Source organism: Nerophis ophidion, linkage group LG03 (assembly GCF_033978795.1).
Source record: "Nerophis ophidion isolate RoL-2023_Sa linkage group LG03, RoL_Noph_v1.0, whole genome shotgun sequence".
In the NCBI taxonomy this organism is placed as follows: domain Eukaryota; kingdom Metazoa; phylum Chordata; class Actinopteri; order Syngnathiformes; family Syngnathidae; genus Nerophis; species Nerophis ophidion.
Genome location: NC_084613.1, coordinates 26722980 through 26744729, shown reverse-complemented (window position 1 = coordinate 26744729; position 21750 = coordinate 26722980). Strand labels below are relative to the sequence as shown.

General features: G+C 39.6%; 1 protein-coding gene across 1 annotated transcript in view; it reads right to left on the bottom strand.

Annotated features, from left to right (window-relative positions):
* mctp2a (multiple C2 domains, transmembrane 2a) overlaps nt 1-21750 on the bottom strand; it is a 116338-nt gene that overhangs the window by 42494 nt on the left and 52094 nt on the right. The window contains 1 exon segment of the mRNA XM_061894775.1: nt 2185-2298. Coding sequence (XP_061750759.1) covers nt 2185-2298 — 114 coding nt within the window.

Below are 21750 nucleotides of genomic sequence, written 5' to 3'. Positions count from 1 at the left end.
GGTCCAAAAATCTGGAATATTATTCCTGAAGGTGAGAAACGGCCCTCAATGTTTGCAATGTGATCAAATAAATGGTAAATGGTAAATGGATTATACTTGTATAGCGCTTTTCTACCCTCAAGTACTGTATTTTTCGGACTATAAGTCGCAGTTTTTTTCAAAGTTTTTGTCGAGGGCGCGACATATACTCCGGAGCGACTTATGTGAAATTATTAACACATTACCGTAAAATATCAAATAATGTTATTTATCTAATTTGCGGAAGAGACGAAGCAAATGTTAGCAATCTTCACACACACGTCAACCAATAAGAATTCGGCGGGGGAGGGTCATGGCAGAAGTGCATTGTGGGTCATGGAATGCTAACTGGTGTATGCTATATGCTACTGCCGTAGCTATGAAACTGGATCATTTCAACGTTGGCGGTAACTTATAAAAACTGAGAAGGGCTGAACAAAAATGCCACCGGAAAGGAAATCATATACTGCAGATTACAAGCTGGACGTAGTGAAATATGCAGCAGAAAACGACAAGAGGAAGCGGCGCATACCTTTGGAGTTGGCAGAGTTGTTTAGAAGCGACATCAAGGAAGAAGATGTCATCGGATTTATCGATCAAGAATGACAGATTGTTTCGTAAACGTATAGCATGTTCTATATGTTATAGTTATTTGAATGACTCTTACCATAATATGTTACGTTAACATACCAGGCACCTTCTCAGTTGGTTATTTATGCGTCATATAACGTACACTTATTCAGTCTGTTGTTCACTATTCTTTATTTATTTAAAATTGCCTTTCAAATGTCTATTCTTGGTGTTGGGTTTTATCAAATAAATTTCCCCCAAAAATGCGACTTATACTCCAGTGCGACGTATATATGTTTTTTTCCTTCTTTATTATGCATTTTCGGCCGGTGCGACTTATAATCGGAAAAATACGGTACTCAAAGCGCTTCGACACTATATCGACATTCACACACACACACATTCACACACTGATAGAGCAAGGGGGAGGTGTCCTTCTTTATCTTCCATGTCCAATAATTCAGGTCAAAAAATGTTCACTTTGATTGCACAAAATCCTTGAATTTGCCACAAATGCCCCACTACTGAGACTTACTAGCATTTGAAACCTTTATTACTTTCATAAACACTGCAGCACATGCAATGTCATGTCTGCATGCGGGTCAAATTGCGTTTACAATAGTCACCGCATTATTTTTGTAAAGTGAACGACTACATAAAAAGATTGGATTTGGAAAAAAATTGGAATCGGACATCTTACCCTGCAGTGTGAACGTAGCCCAATGTTAGATTTATTTTGACAAAGAATGATGACGCTTATCGCTATTTGATGACATATTGATCAGACGTGACCGGAGCATTTCCACTGCAGTCGCATTGCATACATATTTGATTTCCAGTATATCCACATACATACACACATAACAAGTAACAACGATGGTAACATCTAAAACTTGTAGTACACATGGTCTTTTTTTCAATAATTCGCTCCTCCTCTATTTCACACTTATAAGCTCATGGAACTGCATGCACATTGCACGGCCTATTAAAATTATATTTATTATATTATTTTTATGATCGTGAGAAGCCAAAATCGAAATCAAAATTTAAATAATTGTGCAGCCTTATCTCATACTGTACCACTTCATGAGTTTTGTTGCAACGGTTCTTATTAAGCCTACACTCTAATAAGTCATCCATGGGACCTGTTCCAATGACTTATATTATTGTTTTACTGAAAGTACATTTGCATTGTTTGTTAGAGCCTAATTGTATGTGCTTTAGTTGTGAATGTAATATTTAGCTTGAATCAAAAACTCAGAATGACGAATTATGTTAAAATACACCCTTGTTAAGAGGGACTTTCCTAATTAAAATATCTATAGTGAACATCCAGTTGCACTGACACAAAAAAGCACTCCCACCACTCATTTGTTTGACTCGGCACCTGGGTCCACTGTCCTTGACCATGTCTTGCTTCTTCGCAAAAGGAGGAAAAAGAAGTTGTGAAGCTACATTTATTGTGAATTGAAGGCCACCGCGGTATTAGTGTAGATAAGAACTTTACTGTATATGTTTATTAATAATAAGTGAACAGTAAACCCTGTCAGTGATTTTGTAGTACCAGTGCCAACTACAGAGGTCAATTTCACTCACCAGGTCGGGGTTGGAGTTCCTCCCACTGAGCTGCAAGTAGTTCCAGCCGATAAGTAGAAGCAGGAAAAGGGGGAACATGAAGAGCTCCGAGTACCAAACTGTCACCAGAAAGATCTGAGGAGACACGACATGACGGAATAAATGTGATACAGCTCATCACAGTCAAGTACTCTCAAATCCCAGTGGGCCCGCACCCAAAACAAAATATGAAATTGATTTAAGCACATTCTAAATCTCTTGAAAAGCACTACAGACTGCGAAGCCTTTTGAGAGTTTGGCAACAAGATGATGTCTTAAATTTCAGGGACAACTTTTAATATCTGGTAAAATCCTATTTAAACACACGCAGCACTGGCGCTCTTCTTGCTGAACAGAAAGTATGACAGATAGGCGCGGTATGCCGTCTTTTTAACTAGCACATCAACTCTTCTTAGAAATCAGAGGCGTTGAGGAACTCTGATGAGGCACATATGGCAAACCCGAGGAGCATTTGCAACGTTTACCCCCTCCGTGGCAATGATACTGACCCCTGGTAGAAATAAGACGGATCACGCCGAATGAGTAATCCCTTATAATTCTGCAAAGGAGTGGCGCTAAGCACGGCGCACAAGACCGCTGCATTTCACAGCAGACCGCTAATTGGATGGCTGCTTTTAAACCCATTTAGTGACAGTCTAATGAGGCTGCCTCCAACTGAAATGATGATGAACGTGTGAAGAGGATCACACTCCACGCTTGATGGAGATGAGGTGGGAAAGAAAATATTCTCCACATTAACTCAGAGTCTCTATTGGAGCGACTATGCTCCAACTTGTACGATGTAGCGAATTTATTCTGATCAAAAACATCCATTTTTGCTGTAGTATTGTATTACTTGAAGTGGAATATGCACATGCAAACCAAACTAGCTTCATCCATGCCTGCAGTTAAGCTAAAATCCTACTATTAATTGCACTTATAACCAGCAATTTTATTAACAATATATTAACCAGCTTTTTCTTTGACATTTTGCGGGTCAGAGAAGAAGACGAGAAGAACACACACTACACACACCAGGCAGGAACACCACAATCACCAAACTAGTTAACTGTGGCTGGATGAAAATGTTTATGTTTCAAGCCAATTTACATATTTTTACACTTGTGTGTAGAGATGTGTTTGGATGTTGTCGTCACATCATAACCTGTAAAATCTGAGTGACTGACTAAACTATCTAGTAGATACAACCATGGCACGACTACAACACACCTGAAACTGTTATCAATACAAGTTATTACTTACGCATCCATTAAATCAACTATATGACCCTCCCTAGTGTGCCTCAGATTGGCTCGCCACTGTCTGACCATGTCTGTGACCCAGACCGCTCTGGCTGCAGTGCCCTCTGCTGGTTGTTCAGGGGAGTGTGTAACACCACATTTATTTTTGCATCTGGTTAGTGGTAGGAATGTCTCATCGACACAAAAGCAAAAAAGCGATCCATTCATCCATCCACTTTCTACCGCTTGTCTCTTTTGGTCTTTTGGGGTCGCTGGAGCCTATCTCAGCTTCATTCAGGCGGTAGGCGGGGGACACCCTGGAAAAGTCGCCACCTCATCGCAGGGCCAACACAGATAGACAGACAACATTCACACTCACATTCACAGTCTAGAGCAAATTTAGTGTTTCCAATCAACTTATCCCCAGTTGCATGTCTTTGGAGGTCGCCATCCACGTATGCAAATTCAATACAAATACAAATATCAAGAATATTTATATTCAAATCTCAAAAATATATTTACAAATAAGCGTTTATCTATACAAATGATTTATTTATTTGTAAATCACGTTTGTATTTGTACATTTATTAATATATGCTTATGTATTAATATCATATAGATATATATATAAGTTGATGTGAGACAATTGTACTTCCATAGCGGTGACATATGATTAGTGAGACACAAAACAATTTCAGAGTACTAAAATTGACAAAATGTTCAAATGTTACAAGCGTGTGTTTCTTAATGACATCACACTCACTACATTTCCATGCACTAAATTAGTTTGATTTCTCAAATAGTTTGGTTTTATGTATTTTCACAACGACGTTTGAATTCCAAGTGTCCATGCCCTTTTTTTAATGCGAATATTTATCATACGCCATGTGACTCCCCTAAATTGAGGAGCTCTTATTTAATTTTAGCGTGCTAAAATGAATTCCTTTTCTGTAGGACTTATGACGTCACAATAGCCATCTGCGTTTCCTTACACCTTGTTTAAGGTGTCCGCTGTAATATTGGCACTGATAGCAGACAGTATCAAGAAATTATTTTGGATTGCGCGACAAACATGATGTCACCACCAAGAATTTATCAATGGGATGCTAGGTCCGAGGCAAAGACAGACCGACGATAGAGTTTTTTCAAAGGAATTTTCGGACCACGAATCGTGAAAACAAACTTTTGAATGTCGAGTTTATTCATAAGGCTCTGTCAATTTTTGGCAGGAGATTTAAATGCGAAAGAAAAGACCAATCGTGCCGCAGTCGATACTGTTCCAGATTAAGTTTGCAATGATGTGGATTACCTTGCCACTTGTGAAGAATACTGAGTGTTTGCAAATCAGTTTGGAGTGTAAAAATGCAGCGTGAAGAGGTTTGTGTACGCTTTATTACTCGTCTTTAGTATAGCTGCTTCCTTATAGTTCATCTCATTCGTATTTTGTTCTGGAGTCCGAATTAGGCCGGTATTTTACATTTCCTTAGCTCCCTTTTTAAATAAATCAGTTTTTTTTCTATCATCGATGCAATTCAACATATTATGTTTTTTAAAAATATGGAGAGATCTGCTGACATAGTTTAACTAAGCCAATTTCTGTCACTAAAGTCTCAAATTCCAAACGGCTCGTTTGGATCGAGTTTTTAAAAAGACAAGATTGTTTAAAAAATATCTCCGCATTGCCTCTACGGCTTGATTTAAACATTTCCGGGACTTTTGGAGATCCAAAATACAACAAAAACAGGTACCAGTAAAAAAAGTTTGTTTGCCCAACAAAGTTTTATATTTGCACCATAGAGTCTTGTAGGATGACCGCTAACGTGGTGCAAAAACTAACTCAGTATATCAGGGATCACATTTGTCTACATCTTCATCTCCCCGCACACAACACTGTCGTCAAGCGCTCCAAAAAGACCAAGAGTAAATTGCTGTACGGAACATCTTGTCTGATTGCAATTCTTGTCTTTTACTATTTTTGGCACATTAATGGTTGATTTGACTATTTTTCCAAAATATCAAAGTCAGACTGACTTCTACAATATAATACATTTATTTCAAAGGATTCACAACAATGGTAACAAATACCAAATTTAACAAAATACATTTTATTAAAACGTATATTTGTGTTAACTTTAGTTACTTGCTAAAAACATTTTTAGTTTGATAATGTATATCAATATAGTCTTGGTATCAGACTGGGGCTAGAAATCGAATGGGACCTGCTACATGAGTGACAGTAATGTATGTTTAAAAAAAACGAAGATGAGGATATTTCGTACATCGTTGTCCTAGGTCATTAAAGTTGAGTGTTTAACAGGACAGTGGTCAAATTATTTTTACAATCTGACTCTGGAAAGTGTTACTTACATTTATTTCTAATGTGGAAAATGTTTTGCATTTCCAAAAACAATGAAACCTTGGGGCATACTTGCCAACCCTCCCGGATTTTCCGTGAGACTCCCGAAATTCAGCGCCTCTCCCGAAAACCCCCCGGGACAAATTTTCTCCCGAAATTCAGGCGATGCTGGAGGCCACGCCCCCTCTAGCTCAATGCGTACCTGAGTGACGTGTACAAAGAGCGTGTCTGCCCAATGACGTTATTACTGTAGAATGATCGAGGGCGAGTTATTGATTTCTTATGTGGGTTTAATGTTAGGCAGTTTCATTATCGTCCTCCCAGCCCGGTAAAAGAACACACAACAACACCAGTCTGAATTCGTCTACCTAAAGCAGTTCGTCTGCCAAACAGCAATGTGTTGTGACACTGTTAAACAGGACAATACTGCCATCTACTGTACATGCATATGGTTAGAAAAACAAGGATGGAATATTCAACCCTCAACTCAACAATGAGTAAATGAGTGTTGTGTGTGTAAATGAGTAAATAAATGAACACTGAAATTAAAGTATTTATTTTATATATATATATATATATATATATATATATATATATATATATATATATATATATATATATATATATATATATATATATATATATATATATATATATATATATATATATATATATATTTATATATATATATATATTTATATATATATATATATATATATATATATATATATATATATATATATACAGCTAGAATTCACAGAAAATTAAGTATTTCTCATATATATATATATACGAAATACTTGATTTGATGAATATATGAATTTAGCGGTAAATATACTCCTCACCTCTTAACGAGACCCCCAAACACGCCCCCGGCCCCACCCCCGACCACGCCCCCCACGTCCCTAAATCGGAGGTCACAAGCTTGGCAAGTATGCTTTGGGGGTTTCACTATAATAGTAATAATAAGAAAGATCATGTTTCTATACTTGGGCCAATATTCGATAAGTCGAGTAATCGAACTGTGAATAAAAATTAACTCAATACCTTTCCCATCTTCGACAAATTGCCATGTGCTTGCGTGTTTCATTATTTGCTTCGGTTTCAGCAGCTGCGGGCATTTGTAGTATAGTAATTGCACACAAAAAATAATAATGATGGCTGTAAAATTCCTGATGGTTGGTATTACCCTACTAAATTAAAATGATCAAAAAACTATGACTGAAAACCAAACTTATGGTTACCTTAAATGCAAACATGAAAACAAGAGACATTAACGCCTTTCCTCGTTAGGAAACGTCATACTCCCATCTAAACTCGTATGTTCACATTGAACAGGCTGTGCTGTTTTTGCACAAAGTGATCCATCTGTACCCAACAGTTTTGAGTCGAAATACAAACTGGAAGTGATAACACTCAAATAAATATAAGATGGGTCTTATGAAGCAAGGACAATATAATATAATGTTCCCTTTGCCATGAATGTATATATTTTTTGTGATTTAAAAAAATATATGGTTAAACAATTTTATTGCACGTATACGTACTTTTTGAGCATATTAGGACACAGCACATTTTATTTTTATTATTAGTTTTTTTCATATAATTTCAATATTTAAAAGTTGACCTTTCATTGTCAATGCTTCAGTGGTGGATTTGATCTAAAAAAAATGTTGACAATAATATCCATCCATCCATCCATTTCCTACCGCTTATTCCCTTTTTTTAGGGTTGCGGGGGGCGCTGGCGCCTATCTCAGCTACAATCGGGCGGAAGGCAGTGTACACCCTGGACAAGTCGCCACCTCATCGCAGGGCCAACACAGATAGACAGACAACATTCACACTCACATTCACACAGTAGGGCCAATTTAGTGTTGCCAATCAACCTATCCCCAGGTGCATGTCTTTGGACAATAATATCGTTTATCAGAAATGATTTGTTGTTGGCCTAGGCCTATATGTACCCCGTTTAAGTGTCAATTGTTTGAAATGTGTCAAATAAAAAAAAATACATGATTTGATAATATCTTATTTTCCCTGGTATGGAATAAGACCTAGTTTAAGAGAAATAAATAGGCATATAGAAAATCAATACATGAAATAAACTTTTACTTCAATTTGTGGGCAAGTGGGAGTAAAAAATAACTAAAAGTTGTGATTACTAGTGCAACATTTAAAAAGATAAGTTTATTTCTAAGCCGCTATGCTGAACCCACGCAATGCTAGCGCAGTGCAAGCGAGGCTCAAAGAGCTGGAGGCTGCACCGAGTACCAACAATATGTTAGCGTTAAGCAGGATGTGAACCACTGAGAGCTTCAGGCATCAATAGCGGCTTCTGCAAACAGCAGATTGCTTGTGTCACACCATAACCATGCATGAGTGTGTGCACGTTTGCTCCCGGGGGCCAGTCTACCTACTGCCACACCAATGAGTAATGCAGACAAATGCCCCGAGCTTCAACACTGTACCACTTAGCATCCTTCAATAGAGCAGTAGGTGAGCTACTAAGACTAGGATGGGTTCAGAAACGGACAAGTTGTTTCTGTTGTTATTTATAATTACGCGTAAGGCAACGAAGAAGCACAATAAAGGGGTTTAAAAAAAATAAAAAATAAAAAAGGTAAATAATGAATATGTATGAAGAGCTGTAGCACATCCTACGTTAAGAATAACCTGCGTCATTGTGTTGTCACCTCAACTGCCATGAGGCGCTTCCAGAGCGATTCCCCCCTCAACCCCGAGGAATTCAGCGAGCTGGCAGACAGGTAAGTTTGTCATATTGCACATATCCTTATACAGGGAAAAAAAAAAGGGAAAGCGAGGGGAGGAACTGCATGTTGAACTTCCTCGCCCTCCCTGCGAAAAGCTGCTACATTAACCAGTAAAACTCTAATTGCTTGGTCTCTGTCTTCCTGCACCAGTCAACACGAGGAGCCAATTCATTTCCGCCCGAGGGAGGCGGCACAGAGAATCTGTCACAGGTATTCATAATCGCCCACTAATGCAAATTTCTGCTCGCCGCGTTCCAGCTCAGTGGACAAGATAAAAGCCTAGAGAAATACAATGACTGGTGTCTAAAAGTGAGTGCCTAAATGAGGGTGTAAACCAAAAGTGTCGGAAATATTCTCTCAATTCCTCCCTCACGGTGTTCGGCATTTTTTTGTGTGTTTATATATATATATATATATATATATATATATATATATATATATATATATATATATATATGTATATATATAATGGGGCAAAAAAGTATCTAGACAGACACCGATTGTGCAAGTTCTCCCACTTAAAATGATGACAGAGGTCTGTAATTTTCATCATAGGTACACGTCAACTGTGAGAGACAGAATGTGAAAAAAAATCCAGGATTTCATTCACATTGTAGGAATTTTAAAGAATTTATTTGTAAATTATGGTGGAAAATAAGTATTTGGTCAACCATTCAAAGCTCTCACTGATGGAAGGAGGTTTTGGCTCAAAATCTCACGATACATGGCCCCATTCATTCTTTCCTTAACACGGATCAATCGTCCTGTCCCCTTAGCAGAAAAACAGCCCCAAAGCATGATGTTTCCACCCCCATGCTTCACAGTAGGTGTGGTGTTCTTGGGATGCAACTCAGTATTCTTCTTCCTCCAAACATGACGAGTTGAGTTTATACCAAAATGGATAAATGGATGATACAGCAGAGGATTGGGAGAATGTCATGTGGTCAGATGAAACCCAAATAGAACTTTTTGGTATAAACTCAACTTGTCGTGTTTGGAGGAAGAAGAATACTGAGTTGCATCCCAAGAACACCATACCTACTGTGAAGCATGGGGGTGGAAACATCATGCTTTGGGGCTGTTTTTCTGCTAAGGGGACAGGACGATTGATCCGTGTTAAGGAAAGAATGAATGGGGCCATGTATCGTGAGATTTTGAGCCAAAACCTCCTTCCATCAGTGAGAGCTTTGAATGGTTGACCAAATATTTATTTTCCACCATAATTTACAAATACATTCTTTAAAATTCCTACAATGTGAATTCCTGGATTTTTTTTTCACATTCTGTCTCCCACAGTTGAAGCGTACCTATGATGAAAATGACAGACCTCCGTCATCATTTTAAGTGAGAGAACTTGCACAATCGGTGGCTGAGTAAATACTTTTTTCCCCCACTGTACATAGCTGCTGAAGACGCCACACAAAGCAAAACCTCTGGGAGAAACCTCTTGGATGCTTTCACTTAGTTATCCCAAAGTAATGAGCGGAGGCAGGCCTGTACGTCCTCCTTGTCTCCTCACATCCTCCAGAGTCGAGCTGGAGAGGAGACAAGACTAATTCCCCAACTAAGTGGCTTATGTTTTATTAGCAACCAGCTGAGTGATTAAAGAACATGTTGGACAAAGTGCAACCTTGCAGGCATAACTGTAAATCTGTATAGAAAAAAAATTAAAATTCGCATTTTTAATTGCCATCAAAGATGAGTGCGCTTTTTTTTAACCCCTTCTTTCTTCCATCCACAAATTACATGCGGCGACTGAAACCTCGACCTTTTCTAAACATGACAAATACGCTTGTATTAAATGTGCGACAACACCGTCATTTGAGGGGGAAAATATATGCACAAAAAAGGCGAGGAGATAACAAATGATGCACACACACACACAGCAGAAGCGGATAACATCCATCCATCCATCCATTTTCTACCGCTTATTCCCTTTTGGGGTCGCGGGGGGATCTGGCGCCTATCTCAGCTACAATCGGGCGGAAGGCGGTGTACACCCTGGACAAGTCGCCACCTCATCGCAGGGCCAACACAGATAGACAGACAACATTCACACTCACATTCACACACTAGGGCCAATTTAGTGTTGCCAATCAACCTATCCCCAGGTGCATGTCATTGGAGGTGGGAGGAAGCCGGAGTACCCGGAGGGAACCCACGCATTCACGGGGAGAACATGCAAACTCCACACAGAAAGATCCCGAGCCTGGGATTGAACCCAGGACTGCAGGACCTTCGTATTGTGAGGCAGACGCACTAACCCCTCTTCCACCGTGAAGCCCAAGCGGATAACAAATGACTTGTAATTGAACAAGTGTTAGTCTACATCAGGGGTGTCAAACTCAGATTAGATCGGGGGCCACACGGAGAAAAATCTACTCCCAAGAGGGCCGGACTGGTAAAATCAGGGCACGATAACTTAAAAATAAAGACAACTACAGATTTTTTTCTTTTTTTAAAAATAGATCAAGCACATTCTGAAAATGTACGAATCATAATGTTGTTTAGTTTTTTTTTCATTTACATGTTGCGGTTTATAGTATTCTATTTTTATTTGTTGTCATTTATACTTTCTGAATAAATTATGTGAAAATGTTCATCAGTCAACACATTGGTGTTAATTTTCAATCTCATCATGATTCAAAAATTAAATCAAAATCAAATTACAGGATGTTATTTATGTAGTTTTGCTCATTTTCCTCGACTGATGTACTAACATGTGTTTTTTTTTTTTTTTACATATATATCTGCGCAGATACAAATAATTGATATTGTGACATCCAGTGGACACATTAAGAACAGCGGTTTCTTTCATTCAAAAATGTCAACTAATTTTTATACCGAGCAAACTCATCCAGCGGGCCAGATGAAACCGGTTCGCGGGCCGTATGTTTGACACCCCTGGTTTACATGTTGGGAAGAGGACTGCAGGGAAAGCTCCCTTGACAAACACCATTTAGCTGAAAAATAGCCGCATGATTGCACGCAGGGTGCCCGGGGAAGAGAGAAAACAATAAATTCATAAAACTATTAGCAGACGCTGGAGTATATATGATGGAGATGCACTCTCCTTAGCCACCTGTAAGCGCTTGGAGAGGAGGCCAAGCCTGGGCAGTGCAAATCTGCCAGCGGGGTTAAGAACAGCCTGACAGATTTGTTTTATAGTGCCATTAATATGACTCCACTAAATGCACCATGCAGACACCCCCCCGCCCCCAGCCCTGTATACACACACGCAAACACACACACACACACACACACACACACACACACACACACACTGCCTTGCTCGGCCGGGGCGGCATCCGGCACCTAATAATAAAGCACTCAGCGATTAAAAGTGTGAATAAAACAACTTAAAGCTGAGCAAGCGACGGCAGCTCCCGCTACCCCCGCTCTACCAGCAGGGGGGGAGTGATGGTGGGGATAAGAGATCGTCGCTGCAACAAAGGGACAAAGACATCCTCCGTAAGAGTTTCTGACATCCTGTAAATTGATTAACAAGAGGAAGAAGAGGGAGGGTAGCTACGACTTGAGCCGCCCAAATCGTTGACTGGCAGGCGTAGCACCAGACTGGCAGAGGCTTCCTTTTACACACTAGAGCTGATTATAAGCAGCCATACATAATAATGGGGAGCGGATGAGCCAAATGATAGTAATGCTGCAATGATACACTGAAACGTCACTACGATTCACATATTTTAGATCAGTAGTTCCTTAGCCAGGGCAGGGAAGGGAAATTAATACAGCCTTTTGTGTTGCATTTTTCCTTTAGAAAATACATTAAAAAACACTTTTAATGTGGCATCTATTGAGAGAAAATTGTTTGCTTTACAAGACTTTAAAGGACCTTGATATACACACATAAAAAAAGGGACCTAGAGTATGATAATTTTCTGACTTAAAAATGTTACAAGGTTGAATACCGTATTTTTTGTTTTTTTGCATAGTTTGGTCGTTTGGGGTGCGACTTATACTCCGGAGCGAATTATGTGCAAAATTATGAACACATTACCGTAAAATATCAAATAATATTATTTATCTCATTCGCGGAAGAGACGAAGAAAATGTCACACACACGTCAGCCAATAATAATTCGGAGGGTCATGGCAGAAGTGCATTGTGGGTCATGGAATGCTAACTGCTGTATGATATATGCTACTGCCGTAGCTATTAAAATGGATCATTTCATTGTTGGCGGTAATTTATAAAAACTGAGAAGGGCTGAACAAAATGGCACCGAAAAGGAAATCATGTACTGCAGATTACAAGATGGACGTAGTGAAACATGCAGCAGAAAACGACGCGAGGAAGAAGATTTCATTGGCTTTATCGATTCGGAGTGACAGATTGTTTGGTAAACGTATAGCATGTTCTATATGTTATAGTTATTTGAATGACTCTTACCATAATATGTTACGTTAACATACCAGGCACCTTCCCAGTTGGTTATTTATGCGTCATATAACGTACACTTATTCAGCCTGTTGTTCAGTATTGTTTATCCATTTTAAATTGCCATTCAAATGTCTATTCTTGGTGTTGGATTTTATCAGATAAATTTCCCCCAAAAATGCGACTTATTCTCCAGTGTGACGTATATATATTTTTTTCCTTTTTTATTATGCATTTTCGGCCGGTGTGACGTATACTCCGGAACGATTTATAATCCGAAAAATACGGTACTCGTTTTAAAAAAAATACTCCCAAGGCATTAAATCAGGTTCATGCATTTGGGCGAGAGCTTGCAAGTAGTTTTGGATGCCTCTGAAGGCTGTGTTTTGCTGTCCTTTTTTTAAGCAGTGGGCCATTTGTGACATCACAGATTGACGGACGTACCAATGTGGGCATTTCTAGTTCATGCCGGGCCATCGTCTATCTACCTATTGCCGACACCTAGAGCCTCCAGTCCGAGAGCTCTCCTGTGTTATTGAATATTTATTTTGTCGAAGCCATTTTAAACGGGACTGTTTTAATTTGCTGCTAAACTCAAAACGAAAACTTGCGATATTAAAACTTTTTGTGAAGAAAGGAGAAAGTATTATTTTCATCTAATCATGACATGAAATCAAATAAATGTAATAATATACTGTAACATTGTACATGGTAATTGGGATTTGTTATATATTGTAAATATTATTTAATAATATATCAGTATATATTATATACTGTGTATATAATATGTAAATATTACATATGTTATATTTTATATTGCTACTATGGTACATTTTTAGTCTACTTTATACCTTTTGTATCACCCTCTTTTTGGGTCCATTCTTTGTAACTGAGCTGTGTGGAACAATTTCATTAAAGTTTGTCTAGGTCTAAATGATATTTATATAGCGCTTTTTCACAAATCTCTCAAAGATCACCCATACATTGCAGCTTGGTGTTGACAAGCCTCATATATACTCGTGTGGGTGGCAAGGTAGCTGAAGCGTCTTTGCTGAAGGTAACAACAACCGTGACTAGGATGATAGAAGTTGGAACCAAACCTGGAACCCTAAAGTTTCTGGTAGGCCACTCTACTCGTTGAGCCACGCTGACAAATGTGCACAGTACCACCGACATGCGACATGCAGTGAGATAAATGCTGGCTGCTTTTTATGCAGCTTTGTATTCATCAGATAGCGGGCGGTGTACCTAATGTTGTGACCGGCGATTCTATAAATTGTTTATGAAGTTTATTCATGACTGTGATTGAACAAAATACTGATGATTTGCATCTTTAAGATACATATTTAACAGTGTACTAGGGTGGCCCCGACACCAATATGTTGGTACCGGAACCAACATGTATTTCAAAAAATGAAATGTTTGGCTTTATTTCAACAAAAAATTGTATGGTCCATTAAAGATATGTTTTGTATTGCAAATTTGTCCTAAAATAAAATAGTGAACTTATTAGTAAGTAAGCAAAGAACGGCTTCTAGTTAGTCTGCTGAAATATGCAGTAACATATTGTGTCATTTATCATTTTATTATTTGGTCAAAACTATGAGGGACAAGTGGTAGAAAATGAATTATTAATTTACTTGTTCATTTACTTTTCATATCTGCTTACTTTCACTTTTAACATGTTCTATCTGCACTTCTGTTAAAGTGTAATAATCCCTTATTCTTTTGTTGTTTGGATACTTTACATTAGTTTTGGATGATACCACAAATGGGTATCGACCCGATACCAAGCAGTTACAGGATAATACATTGGTCATATTTTAAGTCTGCACGTATCCAGGGACATATTTACCGAGTTTATAAACATAATATTAATTTAAAGAGAACAAAAAAAGATGTTGTGATGCTAAACAAATAATGATCTAATCATTGATTTAGCGCTCCTGTACTGGGTATCATTACAGTGGATATCAGGTGTAGCTCCCCCCATGGCGTTTGATTACATTGTGATGTCGGTGAGCTACGGTGTGTAGTGAAGCATGTTTAGCTATTCCTCGTCCTGCAGGGATGATACTTGTAAGAAACGTACTTTATTTGTCACTATGGAGGCGAGGATTAGTGATTTAGAAGTAGCTAAAACACTAGAAGAGGTGTCTTAAAGAACCTGTTTCTGAGGTCTTTTCAGTGTTGTAGCTTCACCTTTATCTTTAATTTTTAGGCCAAAATGCGTCCATTCTCCCTTTCCCGTCTACACACTGTGTCTGCTTGTAAGTACTCTGTGATTCTGTGCTGCCGAACATGCTCCTCTGCTCGTAAAACCAGCAATGTCACAACAACGGGCCGTCATGCCTAATAAAAAAAAGAGGCGGTATAGTACCGAATATGATTAACTAGTATCGCGGTACTATACTAGTACCGTTATATCGTACATCCCTACAGTGTACATTTTCGAAAGATCAATTCTGATACTTTTATAGAGGGTGGGGACACAATCTGGAAATGCCTCCACACATGAACAATTTGTAGATATACTCACAGAACGGGTTATGAATGTGACGATGGAGCAACATTTACACAAAAAGTATACCAAAGTATATCCAATAGATATTTTCTAGAGCACAAGGACCTGAGTTAAATGTAGACTCGCATCTTCGTAGGTCCCTTTTAAAAACATAGGGTGTTTAGGTAGTTTGTCTTTCCATGAGCTCCTTTGGTTTCCATTGCCCGTAAAGCAATGCTTCTTAACCTTGTTGGAGGAACGGAACCCCACCAGTTTCATATGCGCATTCACTGAACCCTTCTTTAGTGTAAAATACAATTTAAATGTTTTTTTACAAATTCAAGACAGAGTTACCGTATTTTTCGGACAACAGGTCGAGGTTTTTTTCATAGTTTGACCATGGGTGCGACTTATACTCCAGAGCGACTTATAGTCCGAAAAATACGGTATATGTTTTTGGTAACACTTTAGTATGGGGAACATATTCTAAGTAACAAAGACTTAATTTAGAGTTTTTCGGACACCAGGGGAACAAATTCTAAATAGGGCTGCAACTAACAACTAATTTGATAATCTAATCGATTGTGTCGATTATTGCTTCGATTAATCGATTAATAATCGGATAAAAGAGAGAAAATACATGTCTATCCTTTCCAGTATTTTATTGAAAAACAGCATGCTGGCACCATACTTATTTTGATTATTGTTGCTCAGCTGTTTGTAAATGTTGCAGTTTATAAATAAATGTTTATTTAAAAAAAAAAACATATATATATATTTTTTTTAAATAAATTAAAAAAATAGCCTCCTCGCATGCGCATAGCATTGATCCAAAGAATCGATGACTAAATTAAATCGCCAACTATTTTTATAATCGATTTTAATCGATTAGTTGTCGCAGCCCTAATTCTAAGTAACAAAGATTTAATTTAGAGTTATTTGGTTAGGGTTAGAGAGATAGGGCCAGAGTTCGAGAGTTAGGGTTATAATGAGGCCATGCCAAATAAGGCATTAATACGTACTTAATAATGACTAGTTAAGAGCCAATAAGTTACTAATTTGCACGTTATAAGCAACTAATTAATGGTGAATATGTTCCCCATACTAAAGTGTTACCATGTTTTTTTTACTGGTGCACAAAATGAACCGTGCGTGAACATCACCTTGTTCAAAGAACAAAACCAACACAGTGCATAAACTCACAACAAATTACTTCTGCTGTTGCCGTATCCGTAATAGGCCGATAGGGAGAAGTTTTTATATACACGATAAGTCAGGTGTGTCTTGACCTCCGCCGAACCCCTGAGCCCGACTCACAGAACCCCTAGGGTTCGATCGAACCCAGGTTAAGAACCACTGCCGTAAAGCCATGTATTTCCTAACCTGACTCACACCAGATCCACACAAGGATCTGGGAGTTCTCAATAGGAGATGTATTTCAGAAGGCGGGGCCTTGCAAAAAAAAAATTGTATGTGATTGGATAAACCACTTGTCCGTTATCTTGAATGACGTGCTACTTCAACCACTCACATCGAAACCAACCTGTGATGCTGATGCTGCGAAATCCAAAACAGAATAGCCGACATATTGAATAAAGACAGAGCGAAGAGTTCTCTGTTCATCTTTGAAATAATGAATACTCGATAGATTGGACAAAACAGTTGCAATAGCAGCGAGGCCTGCGTGCCGCCATTGTTGTTTGAATCATACAATCACTTCGGTGCTACGTCACATCTATGAAATCCCGCCCGGCAATCCTGATTGGTTCATTACCAGAAGGCGGGGCCTTGTAAAAAAAAATCATTGTATGTGATTGGATAAACCACCTATCCGTAATTTTGAATGACGTGCTACTTCAATCACTCACATGGAAATCAACCAGCGACGCTGATGAGAGCGACGCTGGGAAATCCAAACCCGGTCAGAAGAAGAGCCAAAACATCCTTGCCACTAATAAAAGCCTTCAAAACCATTCTCGGTTCATCTTTTAAATAATTAATATTTAATAGATTTGAAAAAACAGTTGCAATAGCAGAATCAATGTCAGCGAGGGCTTAGTGCCGCCATTGTTGTTTGAATCAAACAGTTACTTCGGCGCTACGTCACATCTATGAAACTCCGCCCGGCAATCCTGATTGGTTCATTATTTTTTGCTATCTGGAATGAATTTGAATCTATGAAACTCCGCCCGTCAATCCTGATTGGTTCATTATTTTTTGCTATCTGGAATGAGTTTGCAATGCCTTTAAACCCAGATAAAATGGTAAATGGGTTATACTTGTATAGCACTTTTCTACATGGAAATGGAAATGGAAATGATTTATTGTCAATTCTTAAACATGCACAAGACACATAAGAACTGAAAAGTAAATTTTTGGCACAGTCCCACTAAGAGCAGACATACATTACAGGGAGACAAGACGGGACCGCCAACGGATCAGCCATTTTTACAGCGGTCCTTAAAAAAGGTGGGAAAAAGGTGATATTGTGAAAGGGGTAAAGAGTAAAAAAATATCAGTCAAAGGCTGGACCCTCGGGAGGGGGTCCAGGCTGAGTCCAAGGGAAAAAAACTCATTTGCAATGCACACATAAACACATTACATTAATCACGACAACTCGCACAGAGGGGGGGAGTTGGAACCCTGAAAGGACCCCAGGGGAAAAACAAGCAGTAGTGAAGGTGTAGGGTGTGGGAGGGTAGGTGTGTGCGTGTGTGCCCAATTGTCTTGGGTGTGATGGAGTAATGTTTTTGTAGACTCAGGCCGTTTCTGAAAAAGTTTGACTCCAGGTGTCGTTGAGAAGGGAGGGAGGTCAAAGCGTCCATCATTGAGGTGTCCTCGGGGGTGTTTTCAGTACAGCCTGGTCCTCAATGCCATTCGAGGGGGTCAAATCGTAGATTAGGATGTTTGTTTTTCGTGAACAGACCAAACAATGGCTTGTCTGTTCTTAGTACATGCCGGCTTTCTCAAATTCAATTCAATCTTCCTTTTTAGCAAACTTCTCCATTATGTGATCCATCTTGCGATTTAGCTCAGAAATCGCCAGAGTCTGTGTTCCCACAGCCCTGCCCAAACCTTCTATTGCGACGAACAGCCTTTGGGCTCCTTGAGTGGCTGCCATCGTCTTACGAATTTTACGATACACCAGAGCAATGCCCGGCCCAATCAGCAGGCGCCCCACGATCACGTTTCCAAATAGGTAGATGTCTTCCACATTCTTGATGGAAAGGACTGAGAGGCACATGATTCTCCATGTATCCCAGGAGTCTCTCACGTACCTCGCAGCAATGGTTCCATCAGGGCAGCCAGGCTCCCCCGAACCTCTTTTCCTCGTCGAAAAGACTTTGTCATTTGCATCGAGAGTTCAGCTCATCATATCCATGTCTGATGTTTTAGATTTGAGGACAGCGCAAAAAAAGAGGCTTCAAAAAAGTTCAGACAAGACAAAAACCAAGAGAGCAAGCTGGGAAAGGAGAGAACGGAGAAAAATGTGACCACCTATACCAGCGGCAAGACAGAAAGGTACTCAAAGCGCTTTGACACTATTTCCACATTCACACACTGATGGCGGGAGCTGCTATGCAAGGCCATAACCACGACCCAGCAGGAGCAAGGGTGAAGTGTCTTGCTCAAGGACACACAGATTGTGACGAGGTTGGTAGAAGATGGGGATTGAACCAGTAACCCTCAGGTTGCTGGCACGGCCACTCTCCCAACTGCGCCACACCGTCCCCAGATCCTTGTGTGGAGCTCAGCGAACTACAAGGGTCTGGCGAGAGTCAGGATAATCTATTTCCCGCTTTGGAATAAAAACAACCCAGCAATGGTCCACCATCTGATGCCATGTAAGAGGTGGGACGCCATCTGTGTAAAAGGGAACAGCAACGAGCTAGAATATTGGTGTGCAGTTCAACACGAGACACTTACCCGATTGCAGCACAATGCGCTGCTGTGTGAAAGCGCACAGTAATAGCCTGCTTCTCTGGGTTTTGTGTAAAAGGCAACCAAAAAGTAACCAGCAGGGAATATTATTGCAACTTAAAGCTGATGTAAATAGAACATTCTGGGGACCATAAATAGTTTGTGTGTGTTAAAGAAGCTGGTGATGTTTTTGATCTCATAGATTTTTTTCAACCCCTCTAACCTGGATCACCATATTGGAAACCCGTTTATATCATTCCCTAATAGTGAATGCAAACATCCACAGTAGGAATGTAGGGAGTAGGAATGCAACAATAAACCTTAATAATGATAACCGCGGCAAAACGTCTGACTGTTAGTATCACCGTTTTAAAGAAAGATTGACTGATAACTACAGTTTGATGAATGAACTGGTGCCAGCTCGCTAGCTTAACTGTTAACATGAAAACAGGAGACATTAATGTCTTTCCCCATTAAGAAACCATATGTCCCGGCAAGAAATCTGCATTCAAAGAACTCCGGCGTATTAGTGATTCCCAGAGCCCCAAAAAATGCGGGCTAAAGAGCGTTTTTTTATTCGGCTCCAGTGCTTTGGAAAGCCCTCCCGGTATCAGTTAGAGATGTTACCTCAGTAGAAGCATTTAAGTCCCATCTTAAAACTATTTTGTATACTCTAGCCTTTAAATAGACTCCCTTTTTAGACCAGTTGATCTGGCGTTTATTCTATTTTCTCCTCTGCCCCCTGGTGGCAATGGAGGAAGTGCTGGCTGTCCAGAGTCAGGACCGCTCGCCGGTGCATTGGTTGGGGACATCTCTGCGCTGCTGACCCGTCTCCGCGTGGGATGGTCTACTGCTGGCCCCATTATGGACAGGACTCTCACTATTATTTTAGATCCACTATGGACTGGACTTTCACAATATTATGTTCGACCCACTCAACGTCCATTGCTTTCGGTCTCCCCTAGAGGGGGTGGATGGGGTTGTCCACATATGTGGTCCTCTCCAAGGTTTATCATAGTCATTCATATCGACGTCCCACTGGGGTGAGTTTTTCCTTGCCCTTGTGTGGGCTCTGTACCGCGGATGTCGTTGTGGCTTGTGCATCTCTTTGAGACACTTGTGAGTTAGGGCTATATAAATAAACATTGACTGATTCATTGAAGAAACCACATACCCCAATGTAAACATATATAAACACACTGCTGCCTGAGGAACTAAGATAGTTAGTTGTGCACGTTGAATCTACACACTGTGCTCTCTTAAAACAGAGCAATACTCAAAGAAATACAAGACAGAGGTGTTTTTAACGGTGCGTTCAAGGACCGCTGAACAGAGAAGGCTGCCACAACGCCCACCAGAAATTATAAATAATAAAATGTATTTTATTTGTTATGCACCTTTTATTCAAATACATCTCAAAAACCAATATTTTAAAACAATACACGCTTAGCCCATTAAAACAGATCAAATACTAAAACAGAGCTACAAGAAATAAAAACTATAAAAAAATCCCGCAGACATTTTGACGGGCCTGCTATCTGTGACCTGGACCTCTGGCTGGGGGTCGTTGGAAGCCGCCGTACTTTGAAGATGGTGCGAGTGTCTAAATCCGTGAGTTTTAGGTGTAACTGTACAAAATGAGCTATAGCGCTAGTCAAAATATTAGCATGCTTACATTAAAATACATGTGTGCTAACGATGGCATGCTAACAGTTAGCATGTCTCACATATCAAGTAACACGGCTGTAAAGTGTATGGCTGCGGAAGTAGAGAAAAAAAAGTGAAAAAAACGGAAATAAAAGTTAACATGCTAATATTAGCTTGCTACCATGCAAACGTTTGCATGCTAACAAATAACAAGTGTCCGTACGAGTTATTTGACTCTGGGGTTAAGGGAAGCAAATTTATGTTAGCTTTTAACCTGCCTATTGTACAGCGTACAATAGGCAGGTTGTATGTGGGGCGGCATAGCTCGGTTGGTAGAGTGGCCGTGCCAGCAACTTGAGGGTTGCAGTTCGATTCCCGCTTCCGCCATCCTAGTCACTGCTGTTGTGTCCTTGGGCAAGGCACTTTACCCACCTTCTCCCAGTGCCACCCACACTGGTTTAAATGTAACTTAGATATTGGGTTTCACTATGTAAAGCGCTTTGAGTCACTAGAGAAAAGCGCGATATAAATATAATTCACACAATTCACACAGCACTTTGGCTACCTCTGTGGTAAATTTTAATTTGCTTTGTATATAAAGTTGATTTGATTTAATTTTAGTGTATGTGTCTCACAATACGAAGTCCTGAGTAGTTCTGGGTTCAATCCAGGGCTCGGGATCTTTCTGTGTGTAGTTTGGTTGTTCTCC